Raw genomic sequence first — 23170 nt, 5'->3', positions numbered from 1 at the left:
ATGATATCAATCAGGATGATAAACTGGCAATGAAAAGAGCCAGCTGAGGGTGTGTGAATACACATGGATAACGGGGAAACCGTTTGTTGGTGCATGATTTCAAAACGTTGTGCAACTTAAGTGTCAATTAATCAAAAGTGTTGAGTGATGGAGTATACATTGGGTGTAATTAACCTGTCATTGTTAATTTATTTTCTCTTTTCAAACAAAATAGCACTTGTTTTGAGATTTTAAGCTATATTCATGGAGAGAGCGTCAACCAAGTACATGTTTGAATAAGTGGAGTTAAAGTCTTCTTAGTAGAGACCGTATGGATTGTTTGAAGTTAATTTAATCCTTATGTATAATGCGTTTTAATTGAAATACATGTTTACTTTATAATCGCATTGATGTAGCCTGATGGTCTAACAGAACAATAAAGAGATTTTTATTGAAATGTTTTTTTCCTCCGTGTTTGGGGCGCCGTCTGGTGTGTGTCAGTGAGCAGTGCAGACCGGTGTTTTGCCAAGAATTGTATACCTCTGACGGGAACGCGCACAGCTGAATCGGAAAGCATTGTACTTCGAGAACCTAATGCTTCTTATGACAATTAATGGGGGCGTCCATTTTCCAGCACCTGTAGAAAAGCTTGTTACACACTTGTATAACAAAACATTTTATAGAGTAAAGCTTCAGCCGTGCGCGTTCCCGTCAGAGGCATGCAATTCTCGACAGGCACGCAGTATTCGGCATAACACCGGAATCCGGAAGTGATCATGTTCTAGCTTTTGTCTCCGCATCTACTCCACTCCCACCGCCCGCCCGCCGTTAGTTTTTTCACAACCAAGCAAAAAAAACTCGAAAATGTCGGGTTCTTCAAACCTTGTAGCCATGAAAAAAGTCGTACAGCAGCTGCGTTTGGAGGCGAGCATAAACAGAGTGAAGGTAATTGTTGTTTTTCTCTGTGGATTCATAAGGATAAATGTCGACCGTTAGCACGACTTGCTAACAGCGCTAGCTTGTGTTAGAAGCTAGCACTACAGCATCAAGATGTGTAGTTAGCCGAGTCAACAGGCGCAGGAAACAGGGCGTTGTTGAGAAAAGTCATTCTGTCTCAATGTTGAGGTCAGATTGCCAGAAACATCTGAGAAAGACAATACATTTTTTTTTTTTTTTTTACAAATTGGTGTATCTTTTGGCCTGGGGATGGAAGCTCGTTAAACGTTGCACATTTGTATTGAAAAATAAAATGCAAATAAACTGGGCACATTTCAAAGTCGGAAAACAACAATACGACCGGAGCAGATGTAGCATATTACTGTTTTATATATATAATTCCGCAAAATGTGCACCATTTCGAAGCGAAAAATAAATCCGTTCATTAATTTGAGATGAAAAAATTGAGGAAATTCTGGTATGTGCAGTACAAAACAAAACCAAATTGATCTCAGATGTTCCTTCAAATCATCAGTCCCGAGTTCCTCAACTGGATAAAGTTTGCATTATTTTTGATTAAAAAAATCCACATTCATTAGTGCAAATATATATGGTAATATAATTTTGAAAACACAGTCTTACTACTAAATTAATGTACTTAAGTAATCAGTCAATCTTATCAAAACATTTTCTATGTAATCAGACACATCACATCAGCTAATTTATGTTCTGCATTTAAACAATGGGTTGGTGAACTCACTTTTAATTCAGATGATTATCATAACTGGATGATTTTAAAGCAAATAAACACTGCTAAAATTTCATTTGCACTAAATGCAGTTGGGTGCCTTTGTGAAACATAACGAGTGATGATTGATATGTCACGCAATTCCTTAACAATCTGTGTTTATAATCATAGAAGTTTATCATAAGCAAATGTGACAAAACCTCTCCTTTGCAAACTTTCATTGGTTTGTATTATAAAATGAAATCCTCAGTTTATCCATTATCAGAAAAGTTAGCCATTTTAGTAATTGCACAATATCCGGCATAGGATATTTCAGTTTCTCATTGTTTCGGTTCCTTGTACATAAAGATGGGGAAATACTGAAATGACTCCAGTGTTCTGAGATTTCAAAGTGCATTTACACTAAAATTAGAGATGCAGAAGTGATGAATCAACAAAATACTTTTAACAATAGCAGCAGGGGTTGAATTGAATTCAAACCTCAAATATTAATCAAATTATGTTAAATATTTTTTAAAAGATGAGAAAATATCACTGTTTGTCTACCATACTGTCATGATTTTAAATGGATACACCAGGTATTTCCAAGAGATATGTAATTCACAATTTCCTTTTATAAAAGTTACTTAATTTTAAATTAAATCTTAATTAAAAGCCATGAATACATTCTTTAAATGTATATCTACCACAACCCATTTGTGGGTCCTGACCCAGTCTTTTGGAATGACAGGACTAAATAGTTCCCATGGAGATGAAGTTCACTTTAACTGTTCTTGTTAAACAACCTCTACGTAGTCTTGTTTTCATGGTTTACATTTTGATTCACTACAATTTTGTCACCAGGTCTCCCAGGCAGCTGCGGACCTTCAGCAGTTTTGCATTCAGAACGCCTTGCAGGACCCTCTGCTCACCGGCGTGTCCTCCAGCACCAACCCCTTCAGGCCGCAGAAGGTCTGCTCCTTCTTGTGAAAACACTGTGTTCATTGGTGAGTTTCTCTTCCCACCCCAAAAGCAAAATAACCGTGCAGAGCTGAGGAGAAATTAGTTTCTCTAGTGGAAACAGTGGAAGGACACTCACTCATTATGTTAGTCCTCCCAACTGAAATAATATTAGTTTATTCCACAATAGAAAGCTTGATATATGGGTGATTTGTTTTCAAAACTCACGAGCCCACACAAGCAAAATGTACTCATTCAATATAGACTTGTATTCTAACTATGTTTCAAAGTCTAATATGTAAATGGTGATGGTATATTTAGCGAAAAATGTGGATGTTGGATATCAGTTCGATTATTTGATACTTTGCTGATGCACAGAACAGATTATTTACATCAAATAATGCATACATTTAATTTATTCACATTATTCACGAAAATTATTAGTAATTCATTATGAGAGTAGTATACTATGTACTGTTTGGGAGTCCGTTTAAGTCTCTTGCTGTGCTGTTGAACATAACATTACAAAGCTGAAGCCTATTCTTAATTTAAAAACTTAGCTATGAATGAACTAATCTACTTAGTTCATTAATGTTAAACTCTACCTATATGTGTAATTTGTTGTCATATTTTTTTGTTTTGTTTTCTAGGCCTTCATTTTGATGCTACAGGGAAAAGTTGACCTCAACACTGCTCCTCATGCCAAGCCATTATACTGCCACGGGATCTCTTTGAGTGTAGAACACCACATCGTCAGGAAGATAACCATCTATTTTCAGCCACAGTAGAAGAAAGACAGTTTTATTTTTCATGGCACAGTGTGATTTTTGAGTAAATTATTGTGCCTTTTCTATTGATCTATTTTACTCATCACTGTTCATGACTTTTTTGTATTTAATGAATAAAAAACATTCTTTCCTACTACAGCGTTATACAAGTATGGCACATCTGTTTCTGTTATTCATCTGTTTGTGACATCCAGCTGCCACAGGCAGTTTCAATGAATTCTAGAGCAATGGGACTAATGGGAGACAACTGAGGGTTTGAATATTTGTTTTAAAACATAATGTAAGGACTTATTCACATTTATGTATATACAAAATTATGGGAAACAAGAGTTAAAAAACAGCTGGAACATTTGTGTTCACTTGCCTTTTTTATTTTGTGATAAACTGCAGGGTCTGTCTTAATGTGTTTTTTACAGCTGAAGAGGTTTCCTACTCCTCATCTCGGGACCGGTACTAAATCGGTAGAAAACAGGCCTACCGTATTATGTTTTGTTATTTCTTTCATGGTAAAATCAAACGGTTGATTATATATCAAGGGAATTCATTCAAAAGTATCAAACCAAATCAAGACTGCAGCAGACTGGATATTAAAAGCCTCATACATCACCACTCAGTGACCACATTGTTTCTGGCAAACAGGCCCAGGGCTTTTAATGATGGAGAGTTAAATATTGAGTTTATGTGTCTTGAGCAATGATTAAATGATCATTTTACTATGCTTATATATTCAAACATTAGTCGCAGATCATTTTCAGGTCTGTTATGCCCATGAAGTAGGAGTCGATAGAAATAAAACTTTATAATTCGTCTTTATAAGTAAAACTTAAATTTCACATAAGGGATTACTGTTACCTCTCTTCAGAGAGGGTATTTTAAATATTTTATAGGAATAAAATGCAACACCGTAAATATTTTATGTTTTTATAAGCTTTTTTTCTTTAAATTAATCTTTACATTTATTATTATCACTACTGGCCTTAGTTTTTGATAATTATCTGTAGCTTCCCTACTAGTCCATTAGAAATATGACTAACAATGTATCAGTTACAAATAAAGCTCCTATTATCCACAAGCTAAAAACAACATAGAATTCATTATTGGAGGATACAAGAAAGGGCAATGAAATGTCTTTCTTGGAATACAATGAACTCAAAACCTATGAAAATAAAACATTTTACGTTTGAATCTGTATTATTGTTCAAAATGTATTTGCTTGTATATTCATTCTTACTATTTAATAATATAATTTCATTTACATCATAGTTGTACACGTGTTACTTGAGAAAGGCACCAATTCAACAGCATCACTTGACAATACAGCAATAATCAGTAGTGTGGCATCAGAATGAGGATTGGTTCCACTCTCGCGAGAAGTAAAAGCCGGATCCACATAAACAAGCAATGAACTGCAGCGCTTCCACGAGCTTTGTGGACAGATCTCAGGTCAGTGTTGTTTTCTCGCCTCTGCGGTGGATTCACGGAAGCTCGTGTGTGAAAACTGAGCCTCGGCCAGCCGAATGACAGCGTCCTCGCCTCGCCGCCGGTCTAAGGAAATCATCATGGGACAACGTTACTGTGGAAACGACGGTAACTTGTTTTGTTAAACTAGCATGTTAAACGCGACAAAAGCGAGCCGAGCGTGTGTGTGAGTGACTGCGCAGTCCGGTCGTGATAGCTAGGCATGCTGCATGATATATTGTGTCTTTGTCCTTGTGACGACCAGTTTCAACCAGAAGTGGTTTAACGGCGCATGATGCTAATTGCTCACAGAGGTGACATGATGTAAAACTGCCGGGTCAGCTTGAGCTGTTAGCGGCTTGCTGGTGAGGTTTTTTATTTTTACTTTGTAGCTTTGTCGACAGGTTTAATATTCTGCAGGCGTTGAAAAGCGTCCGTTGAAGAGAAGGAGTTTGGGAAGCACGCAGCTAGCTAAACGCTACAATGATGCTTCAGGACGGATCCACTCAGCTCCTCTGTCTCACAGCCAGTAGCGGGGTTCCTCTTTTCACGAGGGGAGCTTCCAGACAGCTGCCTTTCTCTGTCATTGGCTCCCTGAATGGCGTTCACATGTTCGGCGGTGGACAGAGTGTGGTGTTGTCCTGTTGTGAGACTGAAGGCGGGGGAAAGGTGGTGTGGCGGGTTTTTCAGGAAAGTGTTATGCTCATTGCTGTGAGTGGAGGTGGACCGGGCGGTGCAGGCAGCAGCAGCAAAGAGGAAGAGGTTCGTTTGCAGCGCCTCCTGGAGAATGTGTGGAACTGCATGGTGCTGGTATTGGGGCAGGATGAGCTGGCCAACATGAGGAATGTGGAGAGGCTAAAGAGAGACCTGCGCTCCTGCTTCAGCCTCATCGATCAGCTGTTGGAGGAGAGGCATGAAGGCTTCCTGGGTAACCTGACACACTGTGCTGATTCACTTCTTCCCCCCAACCCCACTCTTGTTCAGGAGGCTGTGGATGGATTTGCTCAGGCTGCAGACAGTGAGTTTGGTTGCCTCCTTGTTCACGGGAGAATAGCGGCAGCCACTGAGAAGTGGTGGCGCTTGGCACCGCAGGAAGTAGTGCTGCTCTCTGCACTGATGCGGTCCCTCTCAGCCTCAGGATCAGCATCTTGTGATTACCCGGTTTTCCTTCCTCATGGCAGCCCCACAGTTGCTCATCGCCTCCTCCGTTTCCATCTGCTTCCTGGTGCAGATGTATGTGTGCTGTGTGGTCCCACTCCTTCTCTCCACAGAGCTGAAAGTGGACTGGTGGGTCGTTTTTGGTCACCACTGGTGGAGACTCTGAGAGACTGCCTGGCTGTTGGAGAACGCTGCTTACCTGCATCTATATCCCTGCGCCCTGACATGTTGGCACTTCTTCTCATCAATCGTGAAACACGTCGGTCAGTCTCGTGTGTGCGGACTCCCACCAGTCATCTGCTCAGCGACCCTCCTTTACCTTCCAAGGCCCGCTGTTGGGAGCTGCTGAAGCTCTTCTACAGCTTCAGCATGACACGCTACTTCAGCCAGGAAGAGACACTGTGTGTCTCCCCGGAGGAGAGGACTCAGAAAGGCAACACTGAAGACTTTGTCGTTGGATTCACACACCAACCACTACAGTGTTACCTAGTTACAGAGGAGTGCAAAACCTATGGACTTCAGACAGCTCAGCACCAGCTCTTCCTGGTTATGCCACTCTCAGTTCCCACCTTTGCACTGCGAACAGCAGCCACACAGACCCTCTCCGATATCGTCACAGCCACTGGGTTTTAAGTGTTTACTTTGCTATAACATCTCAATCTAGGGTAACCTACTAATCTACCACATTTGACCCCATAATAAATCCTCAAACAGGTAACAAGCTATTCACTTGTGATTTGAATACACTGCTGATATTGTTTTTCCTCATATTTTTTTTGCTGACTATTCCAAATATATAAAATTGCACATTGAAAAACAGATCTATTACAGAGAGATGCAATTTCCTACAATTTATAAAAAGTCCACTCATAAAAGTAGTTCAATAAACAGAGACATCACTGTTAATATCACCAGGCATTTAACTCTACTGCCAAAGCTCATTTCACAACAAGATAAGTTTCTTTCTTTCAGCTTTGATTTGCTTGTTGGCGACAAGACACTATTTCATTTATTTTCACTGACTTATAGGCTGTTCACAGTCACAGTGGGAGAAAGGAGAAAAACGAAATGTGCCTGCTGTTTGCCTTTTTAACATTTTGAACGGTGTCTTCACAACATACATCATATTAGTGATGACAATATTGGACTGTCAATATCTCATTTATTGGAGAACTTGGGTCGATAACTGATACCGATATACAGTATACTATATACAGTTCTGCAGTGAAATTAACACATTTGATCTACTCATGTTGCAGCAGATGTAGATTTCTCCATTGAAACAAATATAGATGAACAAACGAATAGTTGGCGAGGGTGCCTGCATAGAGGTCAAGGAGGTAGCAGCGCTACAGACTAGTGTTTCAGTCATTTTAAGACATTTTGCCTGTCTTGTCGTGTTTGTTGGGATCTGACGATACATTTTAAAGCCAATATCGGCTGATAATACTGTGCATCCCTAAGCCTAAGATGTGGTGTGTTACTTTCTATCATGTATTTATTGTTTTAATCACATTTGACTTTACTGATAATATGACACTGATAGTTTGCACTCTACTGGTGAATGTTTCTTTGCAAATATGATGAATAAACCACGGAAATGAATGTCTGCTTAGTTGTTATATATTTGTACTTGTCAATGAAAGATGGTATATGTCTCATATTTTTTTGTTTATATTGCTGACAAAATATATATACACATATTGGATAGTGTATAAAGTAGACTGATAAAAGGGCTGAAAAAAAGCCTCAAAGTATCTGCTTGGAATTAGCTCATATTTACTGATAATGATATAACAGTAGCATTGGCTATTGGCCAAACAGACACCAGAACTGAATGAATACACCTTGTATTTAATGCTGTGTTTTGATCTGTTTATATCTCTGCTATTATTTTCAAGGAATCCTGTTGCTCTCTCACTTATCAGTGTGAAGGCAGAGTTTCACTGAAAGTCACACTGAGGATCGGTAACATCCCAGTAAGTAGTTCCTAATCCCTGTTTCCATCACGTGCACTGTGGAGACATTTTTTTTAATTATTTGATTTATTTTAAATTCATCGTGAAATAAGGAAATTAAAGCCTTGATAATGAAAGCATTAAAGTTATACAATGTAATTCCATAACAGTAGCAAAGAAAATGGATTAAGTAGGAATTGTGAGAACTTAAGTCATGGTACAGTTGAGGCTTATATGTTGACATCTCACAATTTAGGTAACTATCTGATGATCGTGACTTTTTATCTCAGATTTGACTTATTTCACTCGTAATTATATATTATTATATAGTATGACTTCCTATTTCATTGTCATGCATCCCAAATATCTTCACCTGTATTTCATTGCACAGATTATAGACACTATTATTTGCGTTGATATGTTCTCATATTTGATCTTATTTTACATGCATTTTATGATCGTGCTCATGTTTTGCATTTTTATTCTTCATATTTTTCTCCTTTTTTTAGTCTTTTATGTGCCTGATTCTACGTTGCTGTGAAAGAAAATTGGGATCTTGGGATTAATAAAGTACATCCCCACTCACTGGCCACTTTATTAGGTACATCGGTTCACCCTCTTGTTAAGGCAAATATTTACAGGCAGGTTGGGTAGTTGAGTAGTTCACAAACTGTTGATCTATGTACAACCATTTGTAACATTTACAAAGAAGCAAAAGTTATTTGGATAGAAATGACTTGATGATGACCTTGTTGGGGTCAGAGGAGAATAACCAGACTGATTTGAATTGATAGATAGGCAACAGCAAAGGTTTTCAAAAGACTATCGTGACTAGTCGTCTTGTGTACCTAATAAAGTGTCTGTCTCTCATGAGTCCTATGTCCTTCAACAGTTCAAAGTCTTTCTAATAATATGATTAATATCTGACAGTAGTGCTGATTGGTATAATACTGCCCTCCAGCAGTAGGTCCTGTCACTTTATACTCTTACATGAAGAAATGCCACAACTGCCTTCAATTTCAGTTGTATATATATATATATATAGTCCAACATCTCACACACACAGTTTACAGAGATTTACAGTCTGTGCAGTAGGTGGCATCCTCTATCCTTAGACCCTCGCACTGAGTGAGGAAAAACTCCACAATAACCCTAGTACAAGGGGGAGGAATGAGAGAAACCGGTCCCTCTCCCAGGACAGGTGTCACATGTACAGAAGTTTGTTAATACAAAAATAGAGGAAGATTGATTTCTTGGAAAAACATGAACGCCCCAGGTCAGACAGTTTTAATACACAACTGTTCTCTTTTGATGTTGTTTAATTGTCTCTCATCCACACTGACACAGTGTTTTCCTATAATTTCCAAATAGTTGGCTAATCCACAATGCCCCCCAATCACAGTGTAGTTAGGAGAGCCTCATCCCATCTCTTTAACTTCATTAACAGCCACATATCCCTCATATCCTCTCCTTGGCCAATGTTTCCTTAGCCTGGTTATCACACATTACAAGTGTCTGTGGACCCACATACTATTTTCCTTCTTTCTCTCCTTCATAGTTTCTTGTAGGAGGAGCGTGCATCACCCAGTCTCCATCCAAGTCTCCTCCCTATTCCCTAACCGCGCGCACACAGTCTTCGGGACAAAAAGTGAGGCGCGGTGACTGCAAAAGTTGGACGCTTGCACCGGTGTATCCGCTTCTATCTCACTGGGTCACCGCCAAAGTCCCGACCCTTTAGGCTCAGTAACCGGAGAACCGAGCCCGACCGACGGCCCCACGGTGTGTAGAGTAACGGAGGAGAGGGGGTGGGATGATGAGCACATGAAGGGAGGGAGAGAAAGGAATACGCTCACTGGCCGTTACGTTGCCATGTGTGCAGGAAACGTACCCCCAAAAACTTCACAGTGAAAGATTGACTCAGTGGACGCAGCTAGGGAAAAGAGCCAGCAGTTTAGTGGAAGTCTCGGCAGCCTTATCAGCTCAGTGTGCGGTTCAAAGGTCGGAGTCTCTTTAGGAGAGCGCTGTTGACTCCATTTGCACAACTTTTTTTTTTTTTTTCGTCTGAAGCAACCGGCGTTGGTGTCATAAGTTTTCCCAGAGTTGCTCAAGTTAGAAGAAGAAGAAGAGTCCGCAACATGTCAGCTTCACGAATGCAGCTGCTGTCCCCGAGAAAGCTCCTGCTTTTAAGCCGGGGGCGACTCGAATCGGGTGCCCAGCGGCCCGGCAGTAATCCCGGGGTCCGCTCACTCACCTCTCCCTCTCTGTACCCCTCCTCTCCCGGCAGAGCCTTATCGAGTCTGAGTGAAACGCGACGTGGACTGCCTCAAGAGAAAATGTCCGAAAATGGAGTGGTGTCCCGGCCCAAGGTGTTGACCATCGACACCATGAACCCCACGGTGAAGAAAGTGGAGTACGCCGTGCGGGGGCCCATCGTGCAGCGGGCCGTGGAGCTGGAGAAGGAGCTCTCTGAGGTTTGTGCTATAATAGCTTTCTTTCATCACATACTATTGGGCAACGTTACTTTTCCAATGCAATGTGTTACTTACCAATAGAATTACAACCTATGATTTGTTTTGCATTAGTTTAGTCTAAAAGTTTGACAAACTCCTGTATCCATAATAGAAGCAGACTATATTAGTATTTTTCTACTTACATTGAGCAATGTTGTTGGTATGATTTGCGATTATTAAATTGTTTTATCAAATAACGGGAATAAAGAAAATAAATGACATTGGCATCACATATCAGTAAATCCTGATTTCAGCAGATTTACCCCTTGAGAAAAGTAACTTGTTAGAGTAATTATGTGCTACCAAAAAATAAAACCTCCTTGTGCATGTTGTTTTATATTCAAAGTCAATTTTAAATCTAATATCTCTGCCATCATTAAAGGACCAAGTCTGGCCCATAGTCTGTTAGGCTCCCTCCATATTAGTTAATTTTGCTCAAGAGTTAGGCATACCATCAATTATGTTGAGATCATTGCAGAGTCCTGGAAATTGAGAAATTAAAAACTGCCACAGGCTCCGTTTTCATCTGAAAAAATTTAGACTTTTGAGTGATGATGCAGTGACCTGCATTAATGTCCTGACTGGAGTACCAGTTGTGACTGAAAAGCTGCATTAACATTTTATCACTAACAGAAGTCCCTCCTCTTACTTACAGGAACAGTGCTGTTTCTCATTTAGTTACACTTTCTGAAACAAAGCAAACAACTGCAGGGGAGATGATTAACATCCAGTTAAAACTAGAATATGCACGCTTAGTATGCCTGAATAGTCACACAATGTACTTCTTGAGGTGTATTGGTGTGGACTTGGGTTTCTCCTGGTATGAAATTCTCATCTGGATGCAGATCATTTTAGTTTGTAAACACCATATGTAATCAGAATGGAGTACTGTAGATGTATCCTAAGTCTATAAACTAATATCAGGAATGACAGACACTGACACTGTCTCGCTGCCAGTGGTTCACTATAGAGATTTCTTTTAGCTTGCAGGTGGTTCTTCACAGGTCGACATTTTACTGTGATGTTACTTATAACATATGGAGAGTAATGCCAAATACGTATGCAGACTTTACTCTGCCCGTCTTGCTCGCTGAGCTGTGCACAGTGATACAACCACAGCACGCAGTCAGGTGTCTGCCGGCTAAAAAAGTATATGAGATAAATAAAAATGGACTTGTGGCAAAAAGGAATACATTCTTTTTTTGAAAAACATGACTAAATAACGGAGGAATTACCTTGCGACCTATTGTGTTGGGTTACTTGTGTCAATCCAACTACTCTAATGTGTTGCTTTGTAACACTGGTAACAGTCGACTGGGCAAAATTGTATCTAACAACAGTGAAGAAAAGGAAAAACTTTGGAAGAACCTTAACTTTTACTTTCACCTATTGTCATTTTGAGGAATTTAAATCTTCAAAGTGCAATTCAGTGTAAGAATAATTTGACTGTATTCCAACTTGAATCTGTTTATCCTTCAAATGTAAATCCATCTCTAAAAATTTACAGTGACGTGTTTATTTTGACTCTATTAAAATAGCGCTCTGTGCATTTTCTGCTGATGAATGCTTGTGCTGTTCCAGTATGAATCCGTCCACTGTGCCTCAGTGGCATCGAAGAACAACAGTGTATGAGCAGCCTGTACTCAAGAGTGTGTAGATGATACTGGCAGATCCATCCTCATGTCCTGAAAACTTCCAACTATTACCTTCCTGCAGACGATTCAGAGCCTGAAAGTCTTGATTTAATTCTTCAAAATTCATTATTTATCTAACTAGGTCACAGCCGTATTTATATGCTCTTTGAAGGGAGCATCGCAGTTCATACAAAGAGCCTCAGAACAAAATCCTCTCGGGGACAATAGAATGTTAGTATCTCATCATCATATCTTTTTCATATTTGCAAATGGGCAGCCTTTCTCTCCTGTTCTCACGGTTACCATTTAAACACTAGCCCAAAAGAAACATGTTGTTGTTTTACTTGTGAAATTGCTGAAACAGCTTGGTGTCAGAGTCCGTCTGTTAGTAATTCCTGAGGAGGTTGATCTTGTCAGACGATTTGGATACAGATAATGTGCTATAACCACACATTTCATCATCTCTCTGTCTTGTTTTTTTCGAACCCAAAGTTATTCTCACCTGTTTTTTAATTGCAGCTAGTAAGAGGGATTCTGAAGAACCAGGCTGTCTACTGTGGCTTATCTGTCAGCAATTCTAGATTTGTTTTACATTTCCAGAAAAGCGCAATATAGTTATCGTTGTCCTAAAATGAAAATAAAGACTTTCTGTTTTGCTCTTGAGCATTGCTTTGGCTTCATACCAAATATATTATTGGTCCCTGCTCCCAAGTTATTGACACTGTAAATGAACATCATTCGTGCATTCCTGTTTTTGCGAGTTCTGCGTATGGTGATGTGGCAACCAGCTGTTAGTGTACTGAGTGCAGTCTGGTGTGAAAACTGTCGTCTCTTGAGTGCTTTGCTTAGGAAGGGGTATATGAACAGGTTCTTGCACAGGTGAAAGGCATAGTGATGTGAGCAAGGCAGCTGCTGTAATGACAGTAGTGACCTTTTTAAACAAATGGTTCACTTGCACCAAAGATTTCATATTCTCTTGTTCTAACCCATTGTATATTTGAATGTGATTGTCCTCTTCAGATAACTGTTTTATTTTCTTCACTGTTTATGGGGTCAATGAATAAATCATCAACTTGAAAGATGATTGCAGTCATATTCAGCCAGTGTAGATAATAGGCAACTAGACTCGCTTGGTTTCTCTGGAAGACATTGAACCTCTTGGCTAATAATGTGTTTTAGATTTATTATGTAATCCAGCGCAGAGACACAGTCTATGGTTATTATTATTATTATTCTTCATTGTATTTCTAGAGGGCTTTACAATTTACCCATTATTAATTAACACATTCTCACTGGTGGTGGTAAGCTACGTGTAGCCACAGCTGCTCTGGAGCAGACCGACGGAAGCGTGGCTGCCAGTGTGCGCCAAAACGGCCCCTCCGACCACCATCATTCATACATACATTGCATGTTTTTTTTTTTTCGAACTGTGGGAGGAAGTCGGAGAACCCGAAGTAAACCCACGCACACACGGGGAGAACATGCAAACTCCCTGCAGAAAGGCCCTTGTTCCAACTGGGGTTTCCTGCAAAGGCGAGAGTGCTAACCACTACACCAACCGTGGGCCCACTTGGTTTCATTGGTTTCACTTGAGTCACATTGTGAATATGACTCAGCTGCTCTTGCAAGGGTTCAGCTGTCCATTTGCATCCCAAGGTCAAATGACACTCTTGAAAATGCACACTGGAAAACTGAGAACTATCGCAGAGGTGTCAGATTCCATTTTTAACACTCAAGCATATACTGAAAAGGTAACATAGCAAAATTGTATTTGCCATAAAAAACTGTGATATTTCATAGCATTGATTCTTTACATGTATCAATGTGGAAATATTCAAGGAGGAGCACACATTCCTTAAGGCTCTATTCCAATCATGGCAACATCTACCATAGCTGCAAAGCAACTTAAAATAGGCATAAGAGTCTAAAAGAGACAATAGACACGAGGTATGTCAGAGGTGGGAGGGTCTTAAAACCTTAGCATTTAATGAGCTGTGCATGTCTTAACAATTCTAACAAAAGTCTAACAATCTTTCCATGGATTTTGCAATCCAACTCCATGTTTATCGATCACATTTCCCTCTAAAAGACAGTAGAAGCACTGGAATTTATTAAACTGCACATGTTCCCACTGCCAGTTTTTTTAATGGTGCAACACCAAGCCAGAATGCAAAAAAATGTCCTGAAAGGAATGAACTCCAGTCCTCTCACCAGACCAAGAGTCTTCAAAGGGAGGAACTGTGCTTTTACAATGTCCCAAGGTTTAGTCAAAAACACATTGTGCTTCATTTTATAACCTACTACTTATCTAAATTGTTGGATGGGGTTGGGTTACTTTGAGAAACGGGTCACAGTGGTATTCTTCCTTTTGTCTGGGAGTTAAACACATGCTCACTCTGATCCCCTGCTCTAGTTTCCTACACACCTTTTATTTACAATGTGAGATGGGTTTTTATTTCCTCTCCACTAACAGTACAAGACTGGCAGTGTTCTCACTTTTTATCAACTGATACTAAAGATAATGTTTTTAGAGCCTTTCCCAACAGGCACGAATGCAGGTTTGTCCCAGTTTCGGCCAAATGAGTCCACTAATTACCAACTACACAAATAAAGGCCTCACTCATGCAGTTATTACATTGTGGGCTTTGTTTATTCCTTGTGAGCAGCTAGTTGAGAGCCAGTGTCCCACAAGTTTCAGGTTCTTTCCATGTATTCTGCCAGAATGAAACGCAATCTGCAAATCTCAGAAAACATGTTCGGTGCAGACTGAGTTTGCATTTATATGTTGGATGTTACTGGTGATGAACGGCTGAGAATTATGAGCCTTTTAAACAAAAGTATGGGTTCAGAGGTATTTACAAGTGTTTTTTCTTTCTTTCTATTGATCAGTCTTTGCTGTGATTCCTCAAAGTTAACATAAACATTGACTGAACTTTACACAGAGAGCTCTGGGCCTCCTTACAAAAGCACTTCAACTTTGTTTGCAGGAATATTTATCAGTGATGGAGGACAAAAAGCATAGTCCCTTTCTTGCCAGTTCTCAGGAGCATAGGTCAACTCAGTTTCTTTGAGATCCACATCATGAATGGGTGGCACTTAAAACCTCAGGGATTCGGCTCCCACCTCCTATAATTCTATTGGTCCAGACACAGAGACGCCTCCTCTGTGTGACCAATGAGAGAGCTGCACTCGGATGTCCAAATCTGAAGTGGATTGGGCAAATCAAACAAACAGCCTGTTTTGATTATCACAGGGTGTGAGTGTGGGGTTGAACTTTGTGGTGTTTTTGTTTTTTTTCACAGTCATGCTGTTCCAAACATCTGGTGTTAACAGCATGTGTCTGTGCGTCCTTGTGAGCCTGTGTTTCTCTGCCTGCTTGACTGTTTGTCCTCCATCAGTTATCACAGCTGTACACAAGATAGTTTTTATAAAATGTAATATTGTTGCCCTTGAAGAAAGTAAACGACACCTGGATTTTGGTTTTGTGTTCCAATTATTTCTGCTTTGTTGTCACCCTACACTAAAGGGGGTTGTTGACATGTTGTTGTATTGGTGTCCAGATCATGTTTTCTGTCGCTGTTGCAGTGCAGATGAGATGAGATGTGTTTGCATGAAAATTTATATTTTACTTCACTTTGGTATCAGTTTCAGTAAGTGTGTGAGAAATGCTGACTCTTCATGTGGTTTTCCTTAATAATAGTGAAACAGACTTCCTGCGTTGATGTTGTTACTGGAAGGACTTTAAGGATGTGCGTAACCCTGAAGCAGCAGAAAAAAATGCAAATGTGTCAACGTTAGACCCTTACAGCAAGATACACAATATCCAAACGACAAAAAAGCCGTTTAAACTTACAACATTTGACTATGTCGTTTTTCAGTGTTTACTTGAATTTGAATTGCAGGAAAATGACTGCTTTAATGTAGTCAATTAATCTGCAAACCACTAACCACAGCACAGAGCTTGGCTCTCAGGCTGTTATGTTGAGAAATGTTTTAGTGCTGAAAGCAACCCAAGTTAATTTTTGACTTTTGCATCAGGCCTGGTAATGTACAGTCACTATAAAATGCAGAAAAGTGCGAAGTAGGGCTGGGTGACATGACCAAAAACTTTTTAACTTTAAAAAAAAAAGAAGCTTCAAATCAGTCTGTTAATAGTCATGATTACAGTGTCACATTCAGAGAGAGAAAATAGCCACCACAAACAAATAATATCCTGATATATATTATTGAATTACTGCCCAGTATAATGCATTTTTATCTAATCATTATGTGTTGTGTTAATATTTTGCAGGGTATGAAGAAACCATTTGCTGAGGTCATCAAGGCCAATATCGGTGACGCACATGCTATGGGACAACAGCCAATCACTTTCTTCCGACAGGTCTGCTCCTAATCCCTTCTTTCAACCTCTCGTCCAAAAATAGATCCTCCCCTCTGACTTCTGAATGTTTTAATGAGTGATCTCCTGTCTTTCTTTGATAAGTTATCAATCAGTTTTGCTTTTTTTTCCTTCCTGTAATCGGTGCAGGATGTGATACAATGTCCCTTTTGATTCTTTATTTCATGAGTCCTTTTGTTTAAAAGGTGCTGGCACTGTGCTCCTACCCTGAACTACTGAATGACGGCACATTCCCAGAGGACGCCAAAAATAGAGCACGCCGCATTTTGCAGTCATGTGGAGGGAACAGTATGGGTATGTATAAGCATGTTGGTCAACATAACTCTGGCGTCATTCCGTCTTTTTATATCCCCTATATGTACTTGTCACATTAAAGCCTTATCGTATACCAAGGTCAAAGAAACTTCATGTGTCTCCGTATGCTTCGCCCTCAGGATCCTACAGTGCCAGTCAAGGCATAAACTCAGTGCGAGAGGATGTGGCCCGCTACATTGAGCGGAGGGATGGTGGTGTGCCCTGCGACCCAGACAACATCTACCTCACCACAGGGGCCAGTGACGGCATTGTGGTACAGAAAACCTTCCTTTTGACTTTCTGATGTTGATGCTTTAGAAATGTCTCATCAACATATAGCCCCCTGTTGTAAAGAAGGAGGTTGCCTCAAATTTTTATGTAACTGACCTTGACAAAATATGAGCGGTCACTGAGGCCCAAGTGTTTACATTTCACTCGGATAGTTTGCAGCAGAGGCGTAGCAGCATGAATTTCCTTTTGAACTTTTTGTACAGACGTGTTCAAATGTACCGTTTATTAGAATAATAATAACAACAACAATATAACACATTTCAAAATGAATATCAAGTCAGGGCAAACACACGAAACAAGCGAAAGCAGTTTGAATGTAACACAATCATACTTGTCGTGCTTTCAGTGAGAAAATAGTGATACAAAATAAAACATTCCAAAAAAATGACTGTGAGAGCTCATGATGCTGAAGGTCACAATGTTCAGCTACTTGTTTTTGAAGCAGTTCCAGTTTGTTTCAACTGTTTACAGACACAGAAATGAATCATATCTCAGTCACATAAAAAGTGAAGTTAATCACATAATGCTTTTCTTTTACCATGTTGCTCAGCTGTAACATGTACAGTATCTAATCCCCTGTGTTGCCCCTTCAGACCATGTTGAAGCTGCTGGTGTGCGGTGAGGGTGCAAGCTGCACTGGTGTCATGATCTCCATTCCTCAGTACCCGCTGTATTCCGCTGCACTGGCTGAACTTGGTGCTGTGCAGATCAACTATTACCTTAATGAGGAAAATTGCTGGAGTCTAGACATCAATGAGCTGCAGCGCTCCCTGGATGAAGCGCGGGAACACTGCAACCCGAGAGCTCTATGCATCATCAACCCTGGAAATCCCACAGGTAAATAGGTCATGCTTAATTATGTTAATATTGGTGTACATCATTATGTCTTTTAGTTTTAGGACAGTGTAAAAGCACACACTTAAAATCCCCTCTGTCTAAAGTTAATTTTAAGTTCTTTTGTCTGGATATCTCACATCAGAGCTACAATTCCCTCTGATGAAAGTAAGTTAATGAAGTTGTGAAAATGTGACAGTAACCTTTGAAAAACCTTCCCATGTGCAAAATACATTGTCAAAATATCTCTTTCAATTTGAGATCTGCTGAAAAAACACATTTTTTTTGTCTTTCCAAAATATCCTCACATACTGTGTAATAGTCGGGCCTTATATTTTAAGGCCCGACAAAGAGGAGCCACTAGATGGCAGCAAAGGAACACAAGTCAGCAGTAAATCACCATTTCAATCCCTTCTCCTTAATGAGCCTCCTTTTTTCACAGGTCAGGTCCAGAGCAGAGAGTGTATTGAAGATGTGATCCGATTTGCAGCAAAGGAACGCCTCTTCCTTCTGGCTGATGAGGTACTGCTTCTCCTTTCACATCTGCCTACTTTATTGTTCATTTCCATCCCATAATATGTCTCACTCTGTCTCCATCTCCCAGGTGTACCAGGATAATGTCTATGCTGATGGTTGTAAGTTCCACTCTTTTAAGAAGGTTCTGTATGAGATGGGTCCAGAATACTCAAACACAGTGGAACTGGTATCCTTCCACTCGACCTCCAAGTGTTACATGGGAGAGTAAGTCATCAGCACAGTTCTATGCAGGAACTTAATACTTTTTTTAAGTGCTACTCAGTCACGTCTTGTTTTCGTACTCGTCTTAGGTGTGGTTTCCGTGGAGGCTACATGGAGATCATCAACATGGACGATGAGGTGAAGGCCCAGCTGTCTAAACTGGTTTCGGTCCGTCTGTGTTCTCCTGTTCCTGGTCAGGCTTTAATGGACCTGGTGGTCAACCCTCCTCAGCCCGGGGAGCCTTCATATGACAAATTCATCAAGGTGCATCATTTACACTCTCCCAAGACCCTTTATTCTCCGTTCACAGTCAGTACACTGCCTTTGACTATTACATTTTCTCAGTAATATTTTGTTATTTTGTCCGATGGAATACATAAGGGAAGAGAAAACAACCAATCGTTTTCACAATTTTTCAACTTTAAAGGAATCTTGCCATTTGTTTTGTTTTCCTATTAAAACCCATGTGGATTCATATGGTCACACTTATACACAGTATATTTCGGGAAACAAAAGCATACGAGCAAACATAAACACTGATATCAATTAAAGGCTAATATCAGCTGCTTTTAATTGGACAACTTATGAATTATTCAGACTCTATCGCATGGAACTTAGGAGCCTGGAAAAATGTAAGGGAGAACCTTTGATTTATTATTTAATATATATATATGTATATACAGAACTGTGCAAACGTTTCAGGCATCTGTCAAATTCTGTGATCATGTGAATTTGGAAAGTGATGCGACTTAAAGCTGGTCTTATATATTAGCGAGCTGTCAATGAGTTTAACTCATGCAACATGTATGTATTGCTCAAGCATGTCTTGAATAAACCTGGCGTAATAGACATCTTTTACAGCAGATATGTCTTTAATGAAATAGAAGGACAAACACAGGATTTACCAGTAACATTAATTAAGGTTCCACTCCAGTATTAACAGAGCTGTGTTATTGTGTTATTGTTCAAGTGTAAGGGTAGATCACGCTAAATACTTGACACCTGTAGTGGATGTTTTTTTTTTTTTCTTTTTTTTTTAAACGACAAAAAACTACATACAAAGATTCTGGATGTGTTCCAGTAAAGTGAAATAGAAATAATTATCCTCTATTGTCGTTATTGCATTGCTAAAGCAACAAATCTAATGGTGGCCTAAGACTTCTGCAAAGTACTGTATATATAGTCTGTCATTTTAATTAAAACCAATACAATATGGCAGAGGTAAGATTTGATGTTACTGAAATACAGTGCAGCCATCATTTTTGCATAACATAACTTAAGTCGTGCAGGTTGTTATTGGAGTCGAGCTTAACGGTGTCTGTCATGGCTAACTACGTAGCAAGAGTTGCTATTGCTGCTAATATACACATACATCAGTGGATCAGAAGTCGGTGCATTTCAGTGCAAAATCCTTATCTCTTAATGTTTTGTTTTGCTCGTCTGTTGTGACCTTATCTTATCTCACGGTGACATAATGTCCACTGTTTACACCATTGTTGTGCAACAGGGAGAATAGCCTTGTCCATGAGCTCTGTTTGTGCCCTGTGGTGTTTGACTTAAACACATGTGATTCGATTGGCTGGCACTGGAACATTTGCATGACGTGATTCGATTGGTCGACATTTGAGGCTACTACTTGGAATCAAGCATGTAATGCGAGCAAAGCAAAAAGACCCACAATGCAGTTCAGCGAAGCTCAGCGCTGCTCCACTCAAAGTGAGTGACAGTGTTTCAGTTGAAGCTTTTTTTTTTACTGTGTGCTGCCGTGACTGATACTGTTTTCTGAGGCTGAGATTAAGTTCAAGGTCTGAAGGAAAATCAAAACAGGCCTACAGCTACATTTAGTGTATGTTTTTGTCCAATCTTACACAAGCACACATGAAATGACAAGTGTTTACTGATTCTTATCTTCTTCGTTGGGTTATCTCTCTCTTCTCTTCCCCATTTCCAGGAACGCACAGCCACCTTAAGTGCCTTAGAAGAGAAGGCTAAACTTACCGAACAAGTTCTCAACACCGTGCAAGGCATCAGCTGCAATCCTGTGCAGGGTGCCATGTACTCCTTCCCCCGCATTACCATCCCTGAAAAAGCCATCAAAGAGGCCGGGGTCAGTCCTCAACCTTCTCATTATGAAAGTTTCATCAAATGAAGGAAATGACATTGATCAGGAACAGCAAAAAAGAAAGGAACAAAATAAATAATACAGTTATCATAGATTTTCTTTTCTACCACTGAGACATTGCTTTCTATTGAGGCACTTATTTCACACACTTGTTCCTCTTCGTGGTTTCAACAGCCCTTAATATTCATGTTCCACTAAAACCAACCAAAACGAGGGCTGACAAGAGGTTAAAACACATAATACCACCATTTCATACTCATGCAATGCATGGTTATATAACTTAATTAATAACAGTTGCACTCTGAATCCACCACCCTGTTTACTAAAAGGGACAAATGATTTCCAATAGCTTGTGGTTTCAATTCTGTCCTGTGGTTGACTGCTCAGTAGTTATTTCATGGAGGGCGGATGAGCCAGTCCACTGAGAATCTGATTAGCCTTACAAAGGATAAGGTCAGAGTAAAGCTTGACCTACTGATACCTGATCAATCGCAGTGGCTCTTCAGATCGTCCCTAATGGCACGATTGTTGCAAGATTTTTGGCCCACTTCTACAGTAGATTTTCTGCAAATTAAAAATCCTGTGTAAGGAAAATAATAACAAATATTAAAATAGTGTAATGTGTTTTTACTGCAGAACTGCTATACACAAGTTGCTGTATTCTTGATCAAAGTCTTGCTACTTAAAACAGTCCAGTTTTATTTTATTTATTGAGTATTAATGCTCCAGTTGTTCATTGTCGATTTTCGTTCCACACAGGAAAAGGGCCAGTTGCCAGATATGTTTTACTGCATGAAGATGCTGGAAGAAACTGGAATATGTCTCGTACCTGGAAGCGGCTTTGGTCAAAAGGAAGGAACGTACCACTTCAGGTACAGAACATTTAGAACAGAACAGTTAATAGAAGTGAGTAAATAGTTAAAAAAAAAAAGCTAGTAGTTTCTCCAGTTATTTTTAAATGTGCTGCAACTTCTCTGATGTGAGGGCGGGGCCCGGTCCTTCCAGAACGAGCCGGCGAGCCAAAAGGGAAGCAAATGCAAAGGAGTTAGATTGAGTGTTTGAAGGGCTGTGCCGTCAGGAGCTTCTCCGAACAGAGCAGTAATAGGAATATTACGGTAGTGCATACATGAGAGGGTATCAAATATAGAGCACCAAAATGGAATAAACGGGGAATAAAAATGTGTGACATAGTGTAGCAGGTTGGATTGACCTTTGGATACAGATGAGTCACTTCAGTCTGGTAATCTGAATGTAACCTTTTGTCTTTCCCAAATGCAGAATGACCATCTTGCCGCCAAAGGACAAGCTGGAGATCCTCCTGAACAAAGTCAAGGAGTTCCACCAGAAATTCACTCTCCAGTATTCTTAAATTTCTGCTTTTCCTTTGCGCACAAAGGGAGGTTGTCAAGAACCACAAACATAATCTTAGCCATTAATTTTACAGTTTATCTGTCACTAGCAAGTGCCTTCTCTACAGTGGCTCTGGGGGTCTCTGTGATGACGCCTGCAGCCTCTACAGCTCTCTCATTTGGACAATTCACCGTTTGGTGTCAGAACCATACCGGACCAGAAATTAATTCAGAGACGTGTATGAGTTTAGTGCAGAAACTATTGCTTCATCTAGTATTGGTCAGGATTATGAAAGATGTATGTCGCGTAGATCTGAGTCTAGTTAATGTCATTGCCAAGCTTCAAGAAAAGGTACAATTGAAAAAAAGAAAATGTGATGCTTCAAACCTTATGTATGTGTACAAACTGTTAAACGATTGCATTCCTGTAGGCTGCACTTGATGGGAAATATATTTAAAAAAAAGAAGGTCTCATTTGCATGATTATTCAGACATGATTTTGTAGAAAATAAATTAAACAACAATAAATGTAACATCTATCTTTTGTCTCATTATTTTGGAAGGCATTTTCAGATGTGTTCGGAATTATCGAGGAGACAAGTAGGTCAAATCTTTTGACCGTGAAGATCCTGTGTCACAAAATGTCACAAATGCATTATTTAACATCTTGCCTTCAAATCAAATCCCGCCTTAATTTAATCAAGGAGAATTTAAGGAGGGGCCAAAAATAAGAAACTGTTAAAAACAGAAACGTTAATTTCAAAGGTGTCCAAATAATGCATGAGGTTTAAATTGATTAAAATGTAGGATCTTTTATATCTCAGTGACCTCAGCCACTTATCTGACTTCCTGAGTTTCTGTAATACCGATAAGCATATAAAACTGGAAAATATATAGACAGTGGGAGTGAATGGAACTAACCAAAATGGCTACATTTGAATGAGTGACAGACTAAGGGGGATAATAAGCCTATTTTTGGAATTGGTGAAGAAACTGTGACAAAATTTGTATTATATATGTATGTATGTATGTACT

The 23170-nt window shown here is 39.7% G+C and overlaps 3 protein-coding genes across 4 annotated transcripts; all 3 read left to right on the top strand.

Moving 5' to 3' along the window:
* Nucleotides 1-783: 783 nt before the first annotated feature.
* Nucleotides 784-3495, top strand: LOC310927055 (guanine nucleotide-binding protein G(I)/G(S)/G(O) subunit gamma-5-like). The gene is made up of 3 exons (XM_083889296.1): nt 784-924; nt 2507-2649; nt 3253-3495. The coding sequence occupies exons 1-2, from the start codon at nt 844-846 to the stop codon at nt 2630-2632; spliced, it is 207 nt and encodes a 68-aa protein (XP_083745422.1). The 5' UTR covers nt 784-843; the 3' UTR covers nt 2633-2649; nt 3253-3495.
* A 1373-nt stretch (nt 3496-4868) lies between these two features.
* Nucleotides 4869-22643, top strand: gpt (glutamic--pyruvic transaminase). 2 transcript variants are annotated; one of them, XM_083890255.1, is made up of 12 exons: nt 4869-4977; nt 10249-10435; nt 16400-16489; nt 16693-16801; nt 16942-17075; nt 17686-17929; nt 18369-18448; nt 18531-18667; nt 18754-18928; nt 20616-20771; nt 21546-21658; nt 22065-22643. In XM_083890255.1, exons 2-12 carry the CDS (start codon nt 10298-10300, stop codon nt 22153-22155), a joined length of 1467 nt encoding a protein of 488 aa, XP_083746381.1. In that variant the 5' UTR covers nt 4869-4977; nt 10249-10297; the 3' UTR covers nt 22156-22643. The 2 variants fall into 2 exon arrangements, with proteins under 2 accessions (XP_083746381.1, XP_083746380.1); XM_083890254.1 differs by lacking the exon at nt 4869-4977 and having other exon boundaries at nt 9859-10435.
* On the top strand, nt 5332-6639 carry fuz (fuzzy planar cell polarity protein; the record flags this gene model as incomplete). Its single annotated transcript, XM_083889297.1, has 1 exon — nt 5332-6639. One exon carries the CDS (start codon nt 5332-5334, stop codon nt 6637-6639), a length of 1308 nt encoding a protein of 435 aa, XP_083745423.1.
* Nucleotides 22644-23170: the final 527 nt, after the last annotated feature.

This window comes from Microchirus variegatus (genome assembly GCF_963457635.1).
Source record: "Microchirus variegatus genome assembly, chromosome: 5".
Taxonomy (NCBI): Eukaryota; Metazoa; Chordata; class Actinopteri; order Pleuronectiformes; family Soleidae; genus Microchirus; species Microchirus variegatus.
This window is presented reverse-complemented; position numbering and strand designations above follow the sequence as displayed.